Source organism: Dendrobates tinctorius, unplaced genomic scaffold (assembly GCF_039654945.1).
Source record: "Dendrobates tinctorius isolate UK_male_01 unplaced genomic scaffold, ASM3965494v1 ptg000057l, whole genome shotgun sequence".
Lineage (NCBI taxonomy): Eukaryota > Metazoa > Chordata > Amphibia > Anura > Dendrobatidae > Dendrobates > Dendrobates tinctorius.
The window spans coordinates 7,944,651-7,969,084 of record NW_027361725.1 but is presented as its reverse complement, the minus strand read 5'-3'; the positions used below and the strand labels follow the sequence as shown (position 1 = coordinate 7,969,084).

At 47.6% G+C, this 24,434-nt stretch overlaps 1 protein-coding gene across 2 annotated transcripts in view; it reads left to right on the top strand.

The window, feature by feature from the left end:
- Positions 1-23,619, top strand: part of SOS2 (SOS Ras/Rho guanine nucleotide exchange factor 2) — a 92,563-nt gene extending 68,944 nt beyond the window's left edge. For both annotated transcript variants that reach the window (XM_073577719.1, XM_073577720.1), the window contains 8 exons: positions 82-244; positions 336-453; positions 870-1,042; positions 10,838-10,954; positions 11,778-12,039; positions 12,502-12,543; positions 14,140-14,249; positions 15,373-23,619. In XM_073577719.1, the coding sequence (XP_073433820.1) occupies positions 82-244; positions 336-453; positions 870-1,042; positions 10,838-10,954; positions 11,778-12,039; positions 12,502-12,543; positions 14,140-14,249; positions 15,373-15,882 (1,495 nt within the window). In that variant the 3' untranslated portion in view covers positions 15,883-23,619. The remainder of the gene's footprint in view (positions 1-81; positions 245-335; positions 454-869; positions 1,043-10,837; positions 10,955-11,777; positions 12,040-12,501; positions 12,544-14,139; positions 14,250-15,372) is intronic.
- Positions 23,620-24,434: the final 815 nt, after the last annotated feature.

Sequence of the window (24,434 nt, the reverse complement as noted above, 5' to 3'; positions counted from 1 at the left end):
GCCGAGAGAGGTTATAAGGGGGTCGGGAGACACGAATTGTGATCTTATCTGTATAACGTCTGCTGCTTTCTTGTCGGCCAGGTGTCTTGTGGAAACTGACAACTTCGAGGAGCGGGTGGCAGTTTTCAGCCGAATTATAGAAATTCTTCAGGTTTTTCAAGATTTGAACAATTTTAATGGCGTTTTGGAGATTGTGAGCGCAGTGAACTCTGTCCCTGTCTATCGCCTGGATCACACCTTCGAGGTGAGCAATGGTTTACCTTCCATTTCTGCTGACCCCACTTATTCATAGGACGCTGGTGACAGGGTGATCTGTGTCTACTTCTTGCCCTCAGGCGTTACAGGAAAGGAAGAAGAGGATACTTGATGAAGCTGTGGAGCTCAGTCAGGATCACTTCAAGAAATATTTGGCAAAACTGAAGTCAATTAACCCACCTTGTGTGCCTTTTTTTGGTATGTCGACCTTACTCATCTTCTTCTGTCCTGAAGTGAGAGATACAGGGGTCTTGTCCTTATTACTGAGTCCACTTTCACGGGTCAGTTCCCATAGTATTTTGATCAACTGTGTGGGTCCCTACGGTGTGGCGGCTATTGCTGTGTTGGTGGGGTGGTGTGACTTAGCCCTGGGGGTTGTGACTGGCAGTATGGGTTCTCTTGGGCATCTGGCCTACAGTCTTTGACTTGACCAAAAGGTCCTCATGAGCACAGAGGGGCTCTTGTTTGTATGCCGAACACTAGATACAGGTTATTCCACCTTATTGGCAGCGGTATTGGATGCTGGTAGTAGTGGTTATGCATTATTTAAAAAAATGTTTGACTCAGACTTCGCCTCATTGTTCATGTTTTCTTTTTCTAAATCTTTACTCCAGGAATATATTTAACAAATATACTGAAAACCGAAGAAGGGAACCCAGACTTCTTGAAGAGGCATGGCAAAGAACTGATCAACTTCAGCAAAAGGCGAAAAGTGGCCGAAATCACTGGGGAGATCCAGCAGTACCAAAACCAGCCTTATTGTTTGCGAGTTGAAGCTGACATCCGGGTATGAATATGTAGAGATCTATAGCTCTGTGGCCGTGTTAGCATGGACGTTAATTGTATGTGTACTGCAGATGTGTGCACTGTATGGCATGTGCTCAGGACCTGAGGAATTGTCCAAACTAATAAAATGACAAAATTGCTCTTTTCTCCGTCACTCTATTGGGGACACACGAGACACGTTTTTTTCATCCCGTCACCTCCAAAAAATAAAGAATAAAGAGATTAGAAAGTCATATGGACCTCAACTTGGTACTGCTAAGAACTACATCGCATACCATAAAAAAACAAGCCCTGATAAAGAACAAATTTACCAGGCACTTTTTGCTACAAAGTAAATGTCAGAATTGCTTTTATTTTTTTTATCGCTTCATTGGGGGACACGGGTAACCATGGGTGTATGCTGCTGTCGCTAGGAGGCTGACACTGGGCAAAATAGGAAAAATAGCTCCTCCTCCGCAGTATACACCCACCGACAGGCACAAACCCTTCAGTTTAAGCTTAGTGTCTGTAGGAGGCAGATTTGAATGTGCTGCCAGATCCGCATTTTCCTTTTCAGGTTCCCTGTTTGTGTTTTTTAACCTTTTCTCTTTTAGGTTCTTCTCAGGGTAACAGGCTGTAATTTCTCACCCTGTTTTCCCGTACTTATGCGACAGAGAGCAATGTGGTGTCACCCACATCGCCAACTCTCAGGCTGCAGGCAAGACCTAATCCCCTGTCACCCTATTACAGGTGTTTCAGGGTAATTCCCGGTGGCCAGTCCTTTGCCTTTTTCCCACCCCAGCCCTCTCCGAGACCCCACCCCTCTCCTCGGAGAGGGCTGTGAGGAAGACGGTGGTCATCAGCGGTGGCCTCCCCCCTTCTGGTAAGGGGTTGATGCCGTCTTCTGCACCGTCTGGAGACTGTGCGAGAAGGAGGATCCCGATTTCCAGCGACCCTCTCCCACCCGAGGGCTCCTGCTGTGATCCTCATCGGTGCAGATGGACTGGGACTCACCACAAGTATGCTCCTTTGTCTCACTCCGCAGCGGCAGGCGTCATCCTGGGGTACACTGTCCCTTCAGGGACAGGATGGCGTTGGTGGTTTATATCACCCAGCAGCCGCGGCCATTTTTCCAATGGCCGGGCTCAATATTTGCGGACACTCCCCCTCCCTTGCTGACTGCAGCTTGTCTCCGTCACGCTTTTAAAAAGCGTGCCCTTTTTGTCCAATAGAAGGCTTCTTCCTCCTCTTAGAGTTTGGCCACTCCCCCCTGCAACGTGCGTTTTTTCGGCGAGCTTTCTCCTCTCCTATCATGGAGCTTCTCCTTCCTGGCTGTACAAGCCCCCGGCGTGTCAGCCAATAGAATGTTTGCTATCTCTTTTGCCGGTCAGCAGACTGCAGCGCTGTGGGACAAGCCGAGAAGACTGCATACAGCTGCGTGCTCTGCAGACCTGCGGACGCTCTGCACCAAGGGGGGACACAGCTTCCACAGTCCTTTCTGGCATCTGGTAAGCTCTGCTTTTTGTCTAGCTCCTCCACAGCAGTTTCCCCAAGGCTCAACTTATGCCCAACCATAGAGAGGTTTTTTCTTGCTCCTCTAAGCCCACTGTAATTCAATACACCTGTGCCTTTTGTATAAGAAAGTGGTCTTCAGGCCAGTCTTCCCCTTTCTGCCTGTCCTGTAGCTCCTCCACCATTTCTGCCCCACAGGAGCCCTCTAACGCCCAGGATGAGAGCACTCCCCTCCCGCCGGAGTGGGCTGTAGCCGTTTCACAATCTGTCTCTGACCTGACAAAAGTTTCATAGTCCCTGGTCCAGGTCCTGAAACGACTTCCACCTTTGTCCAATGCCACCAGTACTCCAAACACCTCTCACGGTGATTTGCGCGCATCTGACCTCGACCTCCATAGGGACAAATCGGGCACAAGGCATAGGAAGCGAGCTCTTTCTGGCTATTCTTCCAGTTCTCTGGTTCCCTCTGCATCCTCCTGGATGCACTCCTCCCCTCATGTCCCCTCCTCTGAGGCGGCTTTTGGGTCAGATGAGGATTCTGAGTCTGATACGGACCAGACTTCAAAGTTGCAGGATATGGTCAATAGCCTTATCCTGGATATTACCCAAACTCTGAACATAAAGGAGAACGAGGCACCTGCTCAGGAGCACTCCGTCTCCTTTAAATGGGTAAAATGTCCTTCCCGGAATTTCCCTAATCACAGGGAATTTGAAGCGATTATGTCCAAACACTGGAACACCCTGACAAGTGCTTCCCAGGAAGAAAGCAGCTCGATATTCTCTATCCCTTTAGCCCAGACATCATTGGTAGATGGGCAGAATCCCCTAATGTGGATCCGCTGTTTTCTTGCCTGTCTTCTAAGACAGTCCTGTCTCTGCCTGACGGTGCATTCCTGAATGATTCTACGGACAGACAGATTGAATCCTTGGCTAAGTCAGCCTTTGAAGCAGCTGGCACCTCTGCCCCATTTTGCCTCTGCCTGGGTGGTAAATTCCATATCGGTCTGGGCAAGAATGCTTCACCAGGGCATCCTATCGGCAGCTCCACCAGATGATTTGGCAGACCAGATTGCCCATGTCAGCAAATATCTTTTGACCGCTTCCTTGGATGCGGCTGTTTGCTCCGCCAGGGCTACCAGCAATATCCGCAATATCGTTGCTATTCGCCGCATTCTCTGGTTGAAAGCGTGGAATGCATATCCACCGTCAAAAAAAGTCCCTCACTGGCCTTGGCTTCCACAGCTCTAGACTTTTCCCGTCCAAACTGGATCAAATAATTTCCGAAGTGATCGGCGGGAAAAGCCCCTCACTTCCCCAGTCCAAGCCTAAACGTCTTTTTAATAAGAAAAGGTCACTTCAGTTTCGTTCCTTGTGGCCGTTTTCTGCCTCAGGAACTTCCGCCCAGTATGACCGCTCTTCCGCTCAAGGGGAAAGGAAGAGGCCGTCCTTCTAGCCAGCCTCTGACTGGTGACCAAGGGGTTGCTCTTCCAAGTCTTCAGAGTCCCGCGCCAACAGGTTCTCCTCGGCGTCACGGGTCACTCCCTCCCGGGAATCTCTCCAGGGTGGGAGGCCGGCTTCTCCTCTTCCAGGATGCCTGGTTGTCAGTGGTCAATGATGCCTGGGTCAGAGAGATAGTCACGTCTGGTTACAAAATCGACTTTTCTTCCCTCCCAGGAAGACGTTTCTTTCTGTCTCGACCACCAAAACAATCGTCTCAGGCCCGAAGGGTTCTTCTGGCTGTCTCTTCCCAACTATGCACAGGAGTAATCGTACCCGTTCCCTGGAACAAAAGGTTTTCAGGGTTCTACTCCAATATTTTCGTAGTCCCGAAAAAATATGGTTCGCTCCGCCCACTTTAGGACCTCAAGCGATTGAAAGTCATGTTCGGATCCGCAATTTAAGGATGGAGTCCCTCCGTTTGGTAATCGCCTACATGGAACCGGGAGTATTTCTTTGTTCTGTAGTCATTCAAAATGATTGTCTTCACATTCCTGTTTGTGTTGAGCATCAGAAATTCCTATGGTTTGTGAACGAGGAGGATCACTATCAGTTCACTGCCCTTTCATTCGGCTTGGCCTCTGCTCCCAGAGTTTTCATGAAGGTCATGGCAGCGGTCATGTCCATCCTTTGCTCCAAGTGAATACTCATAATTCCTTACTTGGACAATCTTCTGATCAAGGAGCCATCCCGTCGAGAATGCGACCAGTGTCTCCAGATAACTCTGAACACTCTGGTCTGTCTCGTGTAGATAGTCAACAAGGAGAAATCTTCCCTGACCCCAGCACATCACCTGGTGTTTCTGGGTATGATGTTCAACACGGCCCAAGCTCTCATTTTCCTTCCAAAGGAGAATTACTCTCACTCTACCGAGGGATCTGCACTTTAAAGTGTCCAGCTCCCCTACCCCTACGGTCCTGTATGAGAGTTCTGGGGAAGATGATTGCCTCCATGGAAGCCGTGCCTTTTGCCCAATTCTATACCCATCCTCTTCAGCTGGCCTTCTTGTCGGCTTGGGACAAGAGGACCGTCTCCCTGGACTGACGCGTGCTTCTGCCTCTCAGGGGGCAGTCCCTGACCTGGTAGATGCTATCAGATCTAGTGCTACGAGGGAAGTTCTTTCTTCCTCTCCGCTGGTTGTTCATCACCACCAATGCCAGTCTCTTTGGTTGGGGAGTAGTCGTTCTGCATCACACAGCGCAGGGTCGCTGGAACGCCCAAGAAGACACTCTCCCCATCAATCTGGAGATCAGAGCAATTTTCTTTGCCTTCGCTGCTGGCAGACCCTCCTCGCAGGGCAGCCGGTCTGCATATAGTCGGACAACGCCACCGCTGTGGCCTACATAAACCATCAGGGTGGGATTCGTAGCAAACAGGTGATGGCAGAGATAACAAGGATTGTGCGATAGGTGGAGCGTAACGTTCCCGCCATATCAGCCGTACACATTCCGGGGGTGTAAAATTCAGCAGCCGACTGAGTCGTCGGGGTCTCGCATCGGGCAAGTGGTCTCTCAATCCCACCGTGTTCAAGAAAATATGCTACAAATGGGGCACACCGGACGTCGATCTAATGGTGTCTCGGATGAACCACAAGGTTCCTCAGTACGTAGCCAGGTCCCAGGATCCACTAGCAATCGGTTGTGATGCCCTGGTGATCCCATGGTGCCAATTCAAACTGCCTTAACTTTTTTCGCCTCTCATTGATTCCGAGAGTCTTGAAAAACATTAAGGTAGAAGGGATTCCCGTATTTTTGATAGCTCCAGACTGTCCAAGACAGGCCTGGTACACGGAGCTGGTGAACATACTTATGGACGTTCCCTGGAGACTACCAGACCTTCCAGATCTTCTCTCGCAAGGCCCCCTATTCCACCAGAGTTCAGTCTGAGTTTAACGGCATGGACGTTGAGGCCGCAGTCCGGAGGGAGGCCAGGTTTTCCCATCAGGTCATTCATGACCATGATTAGGGTGAGAAAACCAGCATCTTCGCGTATCTACCACAGATACTAGAAGGCCTTCTTCCGGTGGTGTGAGGACAACTATTTGGTTCCTATGTCCTTTTCTCTATCACCTTATTGGAGGACACGGGAACCATGGGTTATATGCTTCTGCCACTAGGTGGTTGACACTATGCACAAAAAAAGTTAGCTCCTCCTATGCAGTATACACCCCATCGACTGGCACTAGGCTACTCAGTTTTAGCTTAGTGTCAGTAGGAGGTGGACACGGGTCTCTCTTGAGACCCATATCTACCTAATGTGTGTCGTTTCTTTTCAGGTACCTGGAGGGATACAGTGTGAACGGTCACTACTGTACTCCCACGCAGACTGAGTACGGCGTGTACTGCCACCCCGTATCCTCATATGGCTGTTCGGCAGGACACCAAGCCCCTAACACAGAAGCGTGTCTAGGTGATCCAGACCCAGTCCTGCCTCCGTCTCCCTACCCACTCGCCCAGCAGAGCCTGTCAATTGAGAAGACGTGGATATCCCACAACATGCATTCCGGAAGTCCGATCTTCGTGAATAGGGAGGTGCTTTCCCTCTTTCCTCCTCAGGTGCTGAAGGGACCATAGGAAAGAGAAAAGGAAAAGAAGAAAAAGAAAAAAAAAAAAACCTTTTTCCTTTATTCAGGGCTGTCATTTGAGGACTTGTCTCGTTTATGCGGAGTGTGGATGATACCTTGCCTTGCGGCGTTTATTTGGAGGGCCTCAGCACCGCTTCACAGGTCCTTTGGGGAAGAGAAGGTGGTTTGAGACACAGTGGCTTCCTGTGCTATGTGCCCCTTTGCAATCTGGGCCTGGCACTTGGTTTTTGCGCCGCGGGGGACCTCCGTGACACCCCCCCCCCCCCCCCCCCAATGCTTTGGCGGAAACCAGCTGGAATCTAGGTCCCGGCTCTCTCGGGCCTAGTTACAGCGCTGGCTCCGCCCCCCACTTTCTCGGCAGGTTTTTCTCCCGCCCGTCACCTCTTCTTGTGCACGCAGGATGGCTCCGCCTACAACTCCCAGCATCTTCAGTCTGCTGGGTCGCTGCGATCTTCCTCCCCCAGACTCTGCGACTAGTTCCGCCCCTCTTTTGGCTCTGAGGGTGGGATTCTTCTATTCAGTGCGCGTTTTTTCCCGGCTAGGTACCCTGCATCTTCCTAAGAGACGCCATCTTCCTGCTGGTGCACCCGGACGGCGTTCGCATCAGAAGACCCCGTGTTTTTCGCCTGCTTGGTCCTACTGGGTATAATCCTCGCAGCTGAAGCCCGGGAGCAGTCGACAGGATTCGGTGAGTAGCTCTGCTCTGCAGCCTGACACTCTCCTCTGCGCTTTCCTGTCCCCTAACCTTCTGGCACCTGTTAGTGGGTCTGTCTCATCACGCCTAAAGGAGAGCGCTCTCACCCTCATACCTCTTCCTCCTCTTCTTCTACTCTGGTCAGTCAGTTTGTGTGCTCTTCGTGTAATAAGTGCAAGCTTCCTTCGGGTCAGTCCTCTCCCCTCTGTCAGAGCTGCAGCAACCCCACTGTACCCACCGCCCAGGAGCCCCTTTCTGTCCCAGGCGACAGCGAAGTCCCTATTCCAGGCTGGGCTGCCTCTGTCGCAGTCCGTGGCGGACTTCACCAAGATGTCAAAGACCCTGGTGTCCGTACTTTACAGGTTGCCCCCTACTACGCCTGCAGCTGCTAATATGGTCTGCAAGAGATCCAGCCTTTCTAGGTCCTCTTCCCGCTCCATCCCACCTCCTGGATCTTCCTCTCCCAAGTCAGGCGAGACTTTCTCCGATGCGCCACTAGAGGATGAATCGGATCTGGATTCGGACCAAATCTCTAACATGAGAGATTTGGTCCAGAGCCTAATTTTGGTGGTTAATCAGACCTTTAACATCAAGGACACCTCTACAGAACCCGCAGATCAGGCGTTTTCATTTAGACCGTCAAAACCATCTTCCAAGGTCTTTGTCCCTCATGGAGAATTTGAGGAGATACCACAGAAAGGGAGAACCTGACCAGATGCTTTCAGAGAGGAAAGCGCCTCGGAGTCTTATATCCCTTTTCTCCTGAGCTCACCGCTAATTGGACAGCTTCTGCTTCCGTGGACCCGCCAGTGTCCAGGCTGTCCACGACTCCCGCTTGCTAATGGAGCATCCCTCAAGGACTCCAATGACAGGATCATAGAATCCTTTGCAAAATCAGCTTAAGGTGGTTTTGCGGCTTCCTTCCTTCCCAAGGTGGTGTCTGCCTTCCACCTAAGTGAGGATAATCGTCCTCCCTTCTTTTTGTCCGGCTCATCCTCTGCAGCATTCATTGAACAAGCTTGACCTGGTGAGGGTCTATCTGGCCAGGACCGCCCCCTTTAGGAAGACAGACTCTCTTTTCGTCATTCCTGATGGTACTCGAAGAGGTGTCCCAGCCTTTAAGCTACAATTGCTCGCTGGATCAGAACGGTGATTTTGGAGGCTTACCGGGTCATGAACAGAGTGCCTCCATCTGGGATCAGGGCTCACTCTACTCAGGCAGTGGGTGCCTCCTGGGCGGTGCACCGTAGGGCTTCCGTCATACAGCTTTGCAAAGCGGCAACTTGGTCTTCCATCCACACGTTCGCCAAATTTTATAAGGTCCATACTTGCGCTTCAGCAGACGCCACCGTAGGCAGAAGGATCTTGCATGCGGCAGTGGTGAGTTCTCCAACCTGAATGAAGCTTCATATTCCCTTCCTAGTGACTGCTTTGGGATGTCCCATGGTTCCTGTGTCCCCCAATAAGGCGATAGAGAAAACAGAATTTTTGGTTGCTTACTGTAAAATCTGTTTCTCGGAGCCTTTATTGGGGGACACAGCACCCTCCCATGTTTAACAACTCTTGTTCTTTCTCTTGTGTTCTATTGTTCCGGTTTGAGTTGTCTGTTTGTGACTTTATCTTTTTTTTCTCCTACTGCTTTCTCACTAACTGATTAGCCTAGTGCCAGTCGGTGGGGTGTACACTGCAGAGGAGGAGCTAACTTTTTTGTGCATAGTGGCAGCCTCCTAGTGGCAGCAGCATACACCCCATGGCTCTTGTGTCCCCCAATGAAGGCTCCGAGAAACAGATTTTATGGTAAGCAAACAAAAATCCTGTATTCTCTTCCTTCCATCTGTGGTTTTCTACAAGCGGGTCGTAACTCGGGTCTATCACTCAGTACTCTTAAGGGGCAAGTTTCCGCTCTGGCAATTCTTTTCCAACGAGAACTGGCATCTCGTTCCCAGGTAAAGACTTTTCTTCAAGGAGTCGCCCACCTGGCACCTCCTTATCATTCCCCGATAGATCCATGGGATCTTACCCTTGTCCTTGACGCATTCCAGCTTGTTCCCTTTGAGCCCATTCAGGACATTCCATTTTCACTCCTGTCTTGGAAAGTTGCCTTCTTAGTTGCCATTACGTCCATCAGGAGAGTCTTTGAGCTAGCAACATTATCCCATTCTCTGTTCCTGATTCTACATCAGGATAAAGTAGTTCTCAGACCTGTTCCTTCCTTTCTACCTAAGGTGGTCTCTTCATTTCACGTTAATGAAGACATTGTCTTTCCTTCTCTATGTCCCTCTCCGGTCCATCCCCTGGAGAAGTACCTCCACAAGTTGGATCTGGTCAGTACTATCTGAGTCTGCCTGTCAAGGACTGCTTCCTTTTGCCACTCTGATACCTTGTTTGTCATCTCTGAGGGTCGTCGTAAGGGGCTTCCAGCCACTAAGTCCACTATTACCTTTGGATTCGGTCAGCAATATTGGAGGCATACCGCGTTCGAGACAAACGGCCTCCTCTGGGGATGAAGGCTCACTCCACTAGAGCGGAGGGGGCTTCCTGGGCTGTTCGTCACCAGGCCTTGGCTTTACAGATTTGTAAGGCTGCGATCTAGTCCTCTTTGCACACCTTTGCGAGGTTTTACAGGTTTCATACTCATCGCTCGTCTGATGCAGGCCTGGGAATGAAGGTGCTGCAGGCGGCGGTTATGCACTGGCCATCCTAAGTCTGTTTTTTCTTTGCATAATTTCTGTTACCACCCTTGGGACTGCTTTGGGATGTCTCATGGTTACCTGTGTCCCTGAATGAAGCGATAAAGAAAGAGGGATTTTTGTACTTATCGTAAAATCTCTTTCTTGGAGCCTTCATTGGGGGACACGGCACCCTCCCTAACTGTTTGTACCTCTTTGGGCCTACGTGCCTTCATTGTTGGGTTGGTACATATGTTGACTTTTATTTGCGTCTCTTACTGCTTTAACACTAAGGCCGGGATCACACATGCGAGAAACATGGCCGAGTCTCGCATGTTAATACCTGGCACTGCCGCCGGCACTCGTGAGCGAAGCGTGCAGCTGCATGTATTGCTATGCGGCTACACGCTCTGATCCAAGTGCCGGCAGCAGTGCCAGGTATTAACATGCAAGACTCGGCCGTGTTTCTCGCATGTATGATCCTGGCCTAACTGATGTACTTTGTGCCTGTCGGGAGTATACTGCTGAGGAGGAGCTATTTTCCTTTTTTGCCTAGTTTAAGCTTTCTAGCGACAGCAGCATACACCCATTGTTACCTGTGTCCCCCAGTGAAAGCTCCAAGAAAGATTTTACGATGAGTACCAATAATTCCTCTTGTTGTGTTTATGTTGTATAATGGAGGTGACTTTTTAAAAGCTTCTACTAATAACAATAAGCCCTCATGTAGCTATGTCGATTTAAAATTGAAAATGATGCCTTAGAAAGTGAGGAGGGATAAGACCAAAGCGAAAAATTAAATAAAAATGGTCACGTCTTGAAGGGGTTAATGGTTTTGACGGTGTCTCCTTTATCTTACTGCAGAGGTTCTTTGAGAATCTGAACCCTATGGGAAATACCTTGGAGAAAGACTTCTCAGACTACCTGTTTAATAAATCTCTGGAGATTGAGCCTCGAGGCTGCAAACAGCCCCCCAGATTTGTAAGTATCGCTTATAGTTACGTGGGACCTGTTTTGCCTCTGTGTGATCTTTTCCGAAACCAAATAAAAAATTCCCTACCGTACCCTCTGTCTTCCTCTATTGCCTTTTTTTTTTTTTTTTTTTTTTTTTTTTTTGTTTTTTTTAGAACCTACATTTCGATAACATTTTGTTTGAGAATCCCCAATACATGTTGGGATACTCAATCGGGACGTCATTAGGGGACCGGGGCTGCGTTCATTGCCACAGCAACTTATCCCACCATGAAAATGAAGAGCCAACCGTGACATGCGCTGGGGATTCTCAAATGTAACGTTGGACCACCCCTTTAAAATAGCTGTCCAAGAATATCCTACTCAGTATGTTATTGGGAGACCTGAGTATAAGGGAACAGAGCATGACACAGGAGTGTAAGGACCACCATGCACTAGTAGAATACATTGGATATAAGTCTACACACCCCTATTAAAATGTCAATTTTTTGCATAATAAAATTAAAAAAAAAAAGAAAATCATACCAAGAAGAATAATTTCAGAACTTTTCCCATCTTTAATGTCTCCCATAATCTGTACGATTCCGTTGAAAAAAAAAAAATTAAATGTGGTTGCCTAAATATATACACAATGTAATAATTTCTTGAAGTCCCCTTTAAATTTAAGACTGTGTGGACTTTCTGTCCACTGTATATAATTTTCCTTCCTGGGTATGTGCTATTATTAAACAGAGAAGTGATGAATTACAGTACTTGCCAGCCATGTGAGGCTTAGTTTCCATCCATCCTCATTATATACAATGCATCATCTTCTGACTTCTGTTCCTCACAGCCACGAAAAACAACATACCCATTAAAGTCTCCTGGCATAAGACCAAATAGTGGCAGGCACCTGTCATCTTCTGGCACTCTCCGTGGTCATCCAACCCCACTGGAAAGAGAACCATATAAGATCAGCTTCAGCCGGATCACCGAATCGGAGCATGAATCTACCACCTCTCCCCCCATTTCACCCAACACTCCGTCTACACCTCCCGTATCTGCCACCTCTGAGCTTAGCGTCTTTCTAGATGGTGATTTGAACAGTTCCTATGGTAAGTATTCGCCATCTAATACCTCCATCACCAGAGCTCCTCCAGCCATGGTAGCATTTAGGGGTTATGCACATGCCTGTTGAACGCCCCGTCGCTGCCATCTTGGTCATCGTATGAGGTATATGTATATTGTAATGCTCGGACATTGTGAGAAGTAAAGTCCACAAAACTGTGTTGGAGTTGTGATGGGATGCAGGGTTTTCACCACTTCACGTCACTTGGAATTTTTGCTTATTTTTCAGTAAATTATTTGTTAAAATTAATGGCGCCATTAAAAACTTATACACATTTATATTTATGGAAATATCGTCTGTTGGGTGCCTGTAAGGTGGATTTTGTCCTAAGGCGGCTCATACACTGTATGTACGCAATAAAGTGCAGTTGTGTCTTCTCCCTTCGCCCATCGTGTGCGGAGTAAATGTCATCCCCTGTATACCGCATTCATTGCTCCTGTCTTTACAGGTAGTAACAGTATCTTTGCTCCTGTGTTCCTGCCTCACTCCAGTAAGTATCATTTCCATACTTTTTATTAGGCTTTTATATTTAATGGGGCTGAGTTACTAAACAAAATGCGCTAAAGTTCTGCCTTCACTTGCAAAAAAAAAAATCAAACAGTTCTTGAAGTCTTTTGTTGGTAGGCCTTGCTAAAAATACTCATCCAACTTCAGGTTCTGTGATAAATTAAGCAAATTTTCGGACTGGCTTCACTAAGGTTTGCTCCGTATAAATATTCGCCCCAGCATTCAAGATGTGGTCACATCAGAGTTACGTATAGCAGTGTCATAAGCATAAAAGTCAGGGGTTTCCAAATGTGCATCCCACCCACCACAAAGGAGACCAATGCTACCATGCCAGAGATTGTATGGAAGCAGATCAGAGGCCAGACTAGTCCTGAGGAAGAGATGCCCTGGCGTGGCTAGACCTCAGGAAGAAACACCCTGGCGGAGCTAGTCCTGAGGAAGAGACGTTCTGGCGGGGTTAGTCCTGAGGAAGAGATGCCCCGGCGGGGCTAGTCCTGCTGCCATAACATATGTGTCACTCCAGATTAGTAGTTGATTCTTCCTTCGTTAATTACATAAAATATGATCAGATAAAGGAAATCTGCACCTATCTGACTATGGAAGCAGCTGCGGACAATCCGGGGACCTGACTATTTCCTTTTAATTAGAAAGATACAAAAAAATGTCAGACTTATGTACTCATATTGCCGAACTGAAGAGACCCAGCAATGATAAAAACACAAAGTTTATTGAAATTGTTTAAAATTACTTAAAATGCTCAGCGGGAGGAATTAAAACGCCAAAAACGCAACAAATTTTCTATATATTATATGGGTAATCCTATATATAGATCCATTATATCCTAGGCAAATAAGCATAAATTAGCGGCTGAAGGTGCAGACACAATGTTAACTATATGCTAATTACTTGTAGACCTAGATACTATAGTGCACAAACGGTGCCGACACAATATTAGCTGTAATGCTAATTATATGTAAACCTAGTCGCTAAACTCCAGTCCCATCAGCATAACTAACGTCATCATGGATAACAATCCTAAGTGCAATAAAGAAAAAGTACAAAGGGACAATTACCTCATGTAAGCTGGCGTCTGTGACAGTGCATGGCGTGACCTCCCCTACTCCAACGCGCGTTTCGCAATCGCTTCTTCCGGCATATAGTTAACATTGTGTCTGCACCTTCAGCCGCCACTTTATGCTTATTTGCCTAGGATATATGGGATTTATGTATAGGATTACCCATATAATATATAGATAATAATGTTTGTTGCGTTTTTGACGTTTTAATTCCTCCTGTTTGGCATTTTGTCTTTTTTAAGTAATTTTAAACAATTTCAATAAACTTTGTGTTTTTATCATTGCTGGGTCTCTTCAGTTCGGCAATATGAGTACATAAGTCTGACATTTTTTTGTATCGTTGTGATTTATGAAGTGCCAGTATACTTGGTATAAGGACTATTTGTTGATTTATTGATTCCTTTTAATTACCTGTTACCCCAGCGATACCATACGTAGCTGGCCTTGTCCATGCGTTTCTGTATTTCACGCTGACCACCTCTGTTATTTTCGGTCTTTTGCAGAGTCCTTCTTCAGCTCTTGTAATAGTCTGCACAGGTTAAGTGAAGAACCTCTCCTTCCTCCTCCATTGCCTCCACGTAAGAAAGTTGATCCGGACGCTTACAGTATGTCGGTATGTGCCGTTACCTGCCGTGTAGTGGTAGAAAATGTCATCGGAGTATTCCAGATATCTGATGCTCTAGTACAGATTTCTTAATTCATTGTGATGATTGTAGTCACCAGGTCGGCCGTGTCTCTTAGGTGTCTGCATAGAGAATACAGCTCAATACTATTTATATACTAGCTATGCAAATCCATTAATCCTGAGCTCCCCCTAGTGGTGTCTGCAGAAATATACCATTCATCAATTCCAAAGAACAGAGCCCCCCACCCATCGATAGTTTATATTGGGGTATATTTTTTCACAACAACACTATCTGAATCCAAAGCACACAAATATAGGAAACTTGATGAATCTCATTATAAGCAGAAGCCATGATGCTGTACAGACGCTGTAAGTGCAGAGCAGGGCCCAGCCTGTGATTTGTGTAGGGATTTTATGATTTGTGTTCTCCCCTAATCTACACATTAAAACTTCAACCCTAAAGCCCTGAGATTGGCGAACGAGGACCCCATTATATAATATACAATCTGTATACTAAGCTGCAGAGGATTGTTCCCATGATAGATCTTTATGGTATCTCCTACCTCATGAAAAGAGACACGAACATTCACGACCACCTCTCCAGTCACTCCCTGACTTAATGGGGCCATGATTTTGGGACGCAGCAGTAGCACTCTCATCTGTCAGGCATTTTTGGTATGTTCTGATGTCCTAAGTTTGGAATTCACTTTTACAGGGGCTCTCTATAGCTTCATGTAATACATGTGGTTAAGGGCAATTATCCTGGTAGGGGAGCACCAGTGTGTGTTGTGTGTAAGTGCATATATTTCCAGCTTTTTTTGCCTGTCTACTTTCTTCCAGGATTAAATAAGTAATAAAAGGAGATGTCCAGAATATTTTATATTCATAGCTGCTTTCCTCTGAAGACGGCTCCTCTCGTGTCAACAGGTTGTGTCTGGTACTGCAGCACAGCTGATCAGCGATATCACACAAGCCATGGCCAGAGTAGTGTTTCTGGGAGAAAGCAGACATGGTTTTTCTAAGCTTGAAGGACCCCTTTAATATCGGTCTATACTGAAATATTTGTTCTTGTTTTCCATTTATACTGATTTTTCTTCTCTGTGTCATTCAGGGGAGCTCTCGATCAGATGAGGACCCTCCTGCAGTTCCACCCAGACTTCCTCCACCTCCAAAGATCCAACCCCGAGTCCCTGCTTATACCGGAGCCTTTGATGGACCCCTGCACAGTCCACCACCTCCTCCCCCCAGAGATCCTCTTCCTGACACTCCACCTCCTGTCCCACAAAGGCCTCCCGAACACTTTATAAACTGCCCCTTGAACCTTCAGCCTCCACCCCTGGGACGTCTCCACCGAGACCAGGATTGGTTCCGGGAAGCAAACGCCGTCCCCATCTCTCCCAACACCCCTCCAAGCACCCCGTCCCCTAGAGCGCTGCGGCGCTGCTGTGGGCTCAGCACCAGCCACAACAACCTCTCTCCATGTGCGGCTCCGCCGGTCCCTCCGAGGCAGAATTCCAGCCCTCAACTACCAAAACTGCCACCAAAGACTTACAAAAGGGAATTTTCCCACCCTCCTTTGCACAGACTAACCTTATTGGAGAATGCAGAAACGCCGCAATGACTACAGCCGACAGAAGTCCTCGACACTGGATAGGGATCAGCGATGTATTTTTATGAGCTTTTTTATTTATTTATTTTCATAAGGCACTGTATTTCCACTGTTAACCCCTTCTTTACTTACCACTTAGTAATGGAGGGGTTAACAATAACGCTCTTACACTAAAGTGCTACTGATCAAAACAGCGAGTGCAGGAATGATCCACACTACGGCCTTCAAACACTAAAGCAGCGTGTTACTGCCTCAGGGGAACACCATGCGTCCTTGCCTTGTTTTGGGGACACAGTGCTGTCTACTTCTTACTCTCCCACCTTTTCCGCCTTTACATGTTGCAATTTTTTTTATTTTTGCAATTCACTTTCCAAATGGATCGGCACATTCCAGGCGCATTCAGCAAGCCAAATAATTTTTGGGAAAGAAAATGTCTAATTTGGAGGATTCAATGTCTTGGTTATCAAATGCACGAAGTGGCCTTTCTCTTTCCAAACCGAAAACGAGACGTGGTGAATCCTCCACAGATGGGGAGCGTCACTCCGTCTGTCCGGCTTTGTCTTGTGCAGACCATCGGGTGCTGTTTATTTTACTTTTTTTTTTTTTTTTTTTGGCAGATGGGTTATTTACATGCTGCAATCTTTTAACAATAATTTGGAAGGAACGCTTTTTTTTTCTCAATGAGTAGCAGAATGGAGTCTGTCATTTAAAGGGGTTGTGTAATGAATGTTGCAATTTTTTGTAGACTGAATTTCTTCCATTTTAAAGACCTCTGCTTGCTGTCAATGACTTGAAAAAGTCTTTCCAGTGGACGTCGCTACCTCTGAAATAGGGAACATCCTGCTGATGTACTTAAGACGAGATTCCCTCATCCTTTTGTCACAGTCTGCGCACACTGTGACAATTTGATATGTGAATCCGACTTGAAGGGGTTGTTCAGGCAGAAAACCTCGACCCATCCATGGGATTGGTCAGCAATATGGGATCGATAGGGGTGCTGGGTGTTCGACCACCAGTGCGATGTTGTGTATTACACAGTAGCCCCCCGCTACACAGTGAACAGAGCTTAACATTTACATCCAGCAGACACTGGATTTGTTGTAAGCTGATCGGTGCTGGTGGATCCCCATGGAGCCGTTATTGGTGACTTATCACACATCTATAGATTGTGCCCGGGCAACTCCTTTAATTCAGAATAAGAAGACTGTATCTGTGAGTAAGCATTTGTTTCAAGTCACTAACAGGAAGCAAATATTAAAAATATGAAAATTAAGTAAAAATGTCTACAAATTTATGGTTACTAGTGATGAGTGAACGTGCTCGGGTATTATCAGCGTATATTGGGCGTGCGCTTATATTATGTTGGAGTCCCCAGGGTTGCAAGTCTTATGGCTGTTTTCCAGCCACAACACATATGGGGATTCCCTAACAAACATGCAATGCCTGCATGTCTTGTGTCCAACAGCCGCAAGTCATGCAGCCGCAGGGACTCTTAATAAACAAGCAGACCCACATACCCTGATAACACACGAGCATGCTCTGGTAAGACGTTATCTGAGCATGTTCGCTCATCACTAATGTTTACTTTATTGTTTCTGATTAAAGGGGCTTTGTCTATCTCTTCATTGGGGAACACAGGAAACCATGGGTGTATTCTGCTGGCAGTAGGAGGCTGACACTATGCAAATATAAAAAGTTAGCTCCTCCACAGTGTACACCCCACCGATCGACACTAGGTTAATCAGTTTAGCGTAGTATCAGTAGGAGGTGGACACGGGTCTTTCACTAGACCCATACCTACCTTGGTTTTCTGCGTTTTCCAGTAACGTGTCTTCTTTTTCAGATGAATCCTTCACCCTTACCTCTGGAAGGAAACAGTTTGAACAGTCACCCTGTACTCCCACATAGAAACTGAGTACGGCGTGTACTGCCACCCCGTATCCTTATATGTCTAGTCAGCAGGACTCCAACTCCTAACACATGAAGAGTGTTTAGGTGATCCAAGTCTTCATCCTGGCCCCCCGTCTCCTACCCACTCACCCCCCAGAACCTGCTGTTTTTCAAGAGATATGCACGTCCCTCATACTCAGGTTCTCGGATGTCCTCAGGATGGAGAGGTACATCTCCCTTTCTCTCTGTCATATTTGGGTAATGAAGAAATAAGAGGATAAAGAAAGATTAAGATAATGAATAGAGGATGATGGAGGAAAATGACAGAAGAGTCTTACCCCCTCTATCCCCTAACTTTTTATTCAGGATTTTTTCCTCTATATGGGGGCTGTTTCCACCTTTATTCTGGTGGTTACCTTACGGTGAGATGACGATACTGTCCTCCGTAACCGAGTCTTCAGTTCCCTGACTGCTGGGTTCTTATTCTGTGCTTTCTTAGCTAGGAAAGGCTATATCTGCGCCGCCCACACATTTTCCTGGGGCCTTTGCTTCTAATTTAGGCCCGGCTTCAGCGCGGCCTAGTCCCGGAATTTTTCCCCGCCCCCTTCTCGGCATCTTTGGGCGGGCTTTTCTCCCGCATATTGATGACACACCTCATCCTACTGGCTCCGGCGGATAGCTCCGCTCACTCTTCCCAGCTCCAGTGAGAGGTTTTTCTTCTGCCTCTTGCTCCAGTGGTTAGCTCCCTCCCTCCGTCTGGCCTCAGTGAGTGGGCTTTTCAGTTCACGCCCCCTCCTTTTGCAGCTCGGCATCTGCGCACCTTTCAGGCTCTGCCAGCACTCTTTCTTCTCTGCAGTCACCATTTTCCGGCAGCTGGACCCGGAAGGTGACTCAACTCTGCAGGACCTGCATCTCCTTCTGTAATTGCCCTGCTTGTCTCCTGGACTACAGCCTGGGAGCAGTTTTTCAGGGCCTGCCCTTTTTCCTGTCAGTATCTCTACTCTGCAGACTGACACTCTCCTCAGCTCTCTGTCCCTTAACCTTCTGGCACCATCAGTTAGTGGGTCTGCTTCTTATGCCTAACTCTAAAGGGAAGCGCTCTCGCCCTCCTGCTTCTTCCTTTGCTCTTGTCAGTCATTTTGTCTGCTCTTCATGTAAATGCAAGTTCCCATCAGGTCAGTCCTCTCCACTCTGTCACGGCTGCAGCAGCCCCCCCCTCCCGCTACCCAGGTGTCCCCCACTGCCCCAGGAGAGAGTGGTGCCCTAATCCCATTGTGGGCTGCCTCTCTGTCGTAATCTGTCACAGTCCTCACCAGGGTGTCGTAGACCCTGGTGTTAGTTCTTGACGCATTATCCCTTCCTACCTGATCCATTACTAGCGGATCGCAGGATGCTCCTGCCTAGATCTATTACAGCTGTGCCTACCAGCAACGGCCATAATAGAGTGAGGCAGGAGCGTTGTTCTAGTTCTTCCTCTCACTCCCCCTGGCCTCTGCCAGCAGACATCTTTTTCCCCAGCCTCTTCCCCATATTCAGCCGTGGCGGTTTCGGATGTACTGTCTGAGGATTTCTCGGACTCGGATTCTCACCTGGCCTCTATAGGAGAGACATGGTTCAGAGCCTTGTTGTGGTGGTCAACCAGACTTTTAACATTAAGGATACCACTACGGAATGCGCAGAACAGGCGGTTTTGTTTAGACGGTCGAGACCAGCTCCTTAGGGCTTTGCCCCTCGTAGGGTATTTGAGGAGGTACTTTGCAAGGAACAGGACCACTTCTCCGACTGTGTACCGTCCGGTTTCCAGACTGTCCACCAATACGGTCTTTCCTCTTCCGGATGGAGCATCCCTCAAGGACACCAATGACAGGACCATAGAGTCATTCGCAAGGTTAGCCTTTGAACTGGTCGCCTCTACATTGTGCCCTGCTTTTGTCTCCACCTGGGTGGCAAAGTCTATAGCTGCATGGGCTAAGCAGCTCTGTCAGAGCATTCTTTCTGGAGCCCGACCAGAGGAATCTGCTGACCTCGCAGACCAAATTGCTCATGCAGGGAAATACATAATATCCGCCTCCCTGGATGCTGCTGCTCTGGCGTCAAGCAATATAGTGGCTATCCGCTGGACCATTTGGCTTAAGGCGTAGCAGGTGGACTTATCCTTACAGAAGTCTCTTACTAACTTGCCTTTCCAGAGTTCCCATCTATTTGGCTCCAAGCTGGACCAAATTATTAATTAGGCCACCGGAGGGTCAAGCTTTCTCCTGCCCCAGGCCAAACCCCGCTGTCCTCCTTTGAGGTGTCAGTTTCGGTACTTTCTGCCCCCCTCAATGTTTCTCTTTGATGGAGGCTTTCTCCCACCAAGAGAGGCCACAGGCTCGCCAGGATAGGAAAAGGGTTTCCTTTAAATCCTCCCCAGCGCTTCTGTAACACGCAGGGTAGATTTCCCAGGACAAGTCCTGGCAGATTTTCCTCTGCATGACCCATCCTGGATCTAAGATTGCTGAACAAAAGGAGTCAGTCTTTGTCATTTCAGGATGGAATCTTTGTTCATTAATTGCTTCCTTGGGACCGCATGAGTTATTGTTCTCCATGGAAGCCATTATCCATGTCCTTACTTCTTCAAGGCATCAGAGACTCCTGCGTTTTGGTGTGGGCAGGACCATTTTCAGTTTGTCACCTTCCCTTTCGGGCCCACGACCACTCCCGGGATCTTCATAGAATTGTGGCAGCTGTTTTAAAAGCTCATTCTTAGATTAGAGGTCCAGTGCTCTTCCCATACCTATCCGACATTCTCATCATGGCTCCGTCCTTTTTCTAGGCCAGGGAAGGCCGTTCATCGTTCTCGAATTCCTGTTTTCAGGGGGTGCCGGTTTCTCTTAGCACTGGATTGGCCCAGGGGGTCATGTTTCACAGAAGTCGTCAGTCTTCTTGCCCCTTGTAGGCTCCCAGTCAGACTGGATCTTGTTTCCCAAGGACCTATCTTTCACCAGAACTCTTGGTGGCGCATGCTGCGCCCCTGTATTGGACTCCTGGGACCTCAACTAGTCCTGGTGGCCCTTAGGAATTTGCACTTTGAACCACTTCGAGAAAGCTCTGTCTTAAACGGGGTGTTGTATTGCCTCCATTAAGCGCGTCTCAGAGTTGGTGGCTCTTTCCTGTCGCCTCCCTTTTTTTCTATTTTTTCTCACCAGAGTAAGGTGGCTTTGCAACTTAATACCATCTTTCCTTACCAGCTTGGTGTTCCACTTTCACCCAAATGAGGATTTTATGCTTCCTTCCTTTTCGTCCGGCTCTGACTCCTCCTCTGTAGCGTTCTCTCGTCAGGTTAGACCTGATCAGGGTGATGTAAGGCCAACCTTCGCTCAGAAGATGGACCCTTTCTTTGTTTTTCCTGAAGGGTGCGCATAGAGACCTTCCAGCCTCCAGGGCAACGATTGGTCACTGGATTCGGATGGCAATTTGGAGGCATAGCGGGTCAGAGCAAAGCGCTTTCTCCTGGGTTTAAGGCTGTCTACTCGGGCAGTGGATGCCTCCTGGCTGTAGGCCATAGGACCTACGAACTGCATCTCTGCAGAGTGGCAACCCGGTCCTCCATCCACATGTTTGCCAAATTTTACAGGGTCCATACCTACACTTAGGCGGATGCCAGCTTAGGTAGATGGATCTTGCAGGCAGCAGTCATGGGTTCTCTGACCTGAATGGAGTTTCTGCTGTTCCCTCCCCATGGACCGCTTTGGGACGGATGTCCCATGGTTTCCTGTGTCCCCCAATGAAGCGATAGAAAAAACAGGATTTTTGGTTATTCACCATAAAATCTGTTTCTCAGAGCCTTCATTTTGGGAACACAGCACCCGCCCAAGTTTAACTGCTCTGTTTACTGTATTATATTGTTACAGTTTGAGTTGTGTGTTTTCTTTCTCTTTTACATGTTGCTTCTCCTACTGCTTTCTTTTCTCACTAACTGATTAACCTAGTGCCAGTTGGTGGGGTGTACACTGCAGAGGAGCTTTTTTGTGCATAGTGTCAGTCTCCTAGTGGCAGCAGCATACACCCATGGTTTTCCAATGAAGGCTCTGAGAATCAGATTTTGAGTAACCAAAAACCCTGTTCCCATCTGTAGGATATGCAAGAACAGTCTGATAGATGCTGGGGTCCACAGGCTTTTTGGCTCATTCCTGCCTGGCCCCATTTACCTTGGTGGAGAGGTAGCTGGGCACTGCCCTTTCCATATAGGTCTATGAGAATTTATAGGAAAGGCCAGGACTACTTGCTCAGTATTTTTTCCGTATCTTCCATAGATTTCAGCTGAGAGAGACTTGAACAAATGCCATTCCCCCAGCATTGAAGTGTATGGAGAACACATAGTAGTTGGTGGTCTTAGTGGTGTGACCCACCATTCTGCCATTTCTGAATATCTCTTTGAATAGTTATTGACTTATCTCAGGGACAGGTCATCGGTGTCAGATCAGTGGGGATCCGACGCATGGCACCCTCTCAATCAGCTACCAGGTCCCGCAGACACCGGATTAGGAACAGCATGGCTCCATACACTATAGTGGCAGGTATTGCAGTTCCCATGTTAGCTGATGGGTGGGAGGGGCATCATGTGTCGGACCCTCAACAGTAGGATGGCTCATAAATATCCATCTGGTGTTTTTGCCCTGGACAACCCTTTAAAGCTTTAATTGCAGAAAACCACTGTGTGGTGCATTGTCATGGTGGACCCAGTGTCTGCACTGAAGCAGTGGAGCACAACCTGGCATGACAGACTCGGCTCTGCTACATTCGTATGTTATGTTTGTGAGCTGAAAGTATGGTTTCCCCTGAATAAAGCTGCTCACACACAACCTGATTGTCAGGACGGTGATCGTTTTCCTCTACCAGAGAGCACATTTACTATGACCAGTGTGGCATCCGCCGCTGTATAGCTGACACCAGAGTGCAATAGCGATGGGCAGGGTTCACACCAGTAAATGTCAGCTGCCTTCACACTTCTACCACGTCGATTCCTCATACTAGTGTTAATTTCTCTGCAGACCCCAGGTTACGCTTGCGGAGCATTCAGATTGTGCCTTTTTCCTTTACTTTAGCAGATTCTGCTGATGAGTTGCCTTTTTCTATCGAATAGTCCTCTCTGGTATGAATGTACGATTTAATACGACCCCCATCAATGGCTGTTTTTCTCTGTTAAACTGAATATTTTTTATTTCACAAAGTTTTAGTCCCCCACCCCGATCTGCGTGTGGCATGCAATGGGTTAAAGGAAAATATTTATTTTAGCAAATATTCAGTCCTTGCACTTTGTATATAGATGAGTTCTTCAGGATGAGATAGTAAAATGGACATGTCACCTGTATCGGGCGGGCACTGCATTGTTCGGTGGCACAGTTTGGTCACCAGCGCTGTGTACAGGTAATACGGTGCACTTTATTGCCCTACTTTTGTTCTGTGCAAATGTTTATTCAGATCCGAAACCCCATTAATCTCTGGAAAGTGAAGTTTTGTGATTCCACTATTTCTTCCAGCTCTGCCTTATTAATGCTGGATCCGTCGTATTCTATAATAATGGGGGGAGGGCGGTCAGTGATGCATGGAGGGGGGAGGGTAAAGGGAGGATAATGTAACTTCCCCTATGGAAGACCTTTCCGCTAAATTTGATATCGATGGTGAGAATCCGTCTTGGCAGTGGACATTTTTTTTTCTCCTTTTGTACAGACGGCGTGGGATGTCACATGACTTATCAGGTTTCCACAGTGTTTGTACAGCTGTCTAAGAGCCACGTTCATTTCCCGTCTTGTGGCCTTTTACTGTGCTTCGTATCTGTGTTCTTAACAGATGTAATAAATTTTCAATAGTCTTAAACAGATGACCCGATTTCTATTATTTCCATCAGATCCGTGAAAAACTGCGGTAAGTGATCAGCGTGTGAGGGGTTAAAGAGAGTTTCTGGTTTTATATATCGCTTTATCACTGTATAATTTTAAAAGGGATTGGCCACTATTTTCAGCTTGACGACTTGTGCCTAAGATGGGTCATCAATGTCAGATCACTAGTGGTGTAACACACAGCACCCCACGCAATCAGCTCTTTGGGCGCCTGGTTATAACCATGATGCAGAGCCAGAATTGCTCCGTATACTGGACAGTGGATGATCTCCCGTGCTGCAGCTCAGCTCCTATTCAAGTGAATGTGATCTGAGCTGCAGTACCTGGATGCGCCACAAAGTTGTGGTGTTTCGCTAAGATCAGAGGTATTAACAGCTGATCGGGGTGCAGACCACCAACTGATCTGACAAAGATGCTAGTCATTAGAGTTGAGCGAATTTGTTTGGGTTGCCTCTTATTCTGCAAGCTATAGCACTTGCCAAATAAGCTATAGAGGAAACCTGGCTTCCTGGATCTTGCTGACCGATCGGCACCGCAGCAGCATGTGTCACGGCTGTGTCAGTCAGGCTCTCCATGCTTTTGCTGTGACTGTGACACAGCAGCGACACATGCAGCTGCGGCCCTGATCAGCCGGAGCGATCCAGGTAGCCGGGGTCCCGCTGCAGCTTATTCTGTAAGCGCTATAGCTTGCCGAATAAGAGGGAATTTGCTCAACTCTACTAGTAATCAATGTCAGAAGGGGCAATTCATCAAGACTGGCTTATTTTTATATCCAGAGTCCACTTGTGTAAA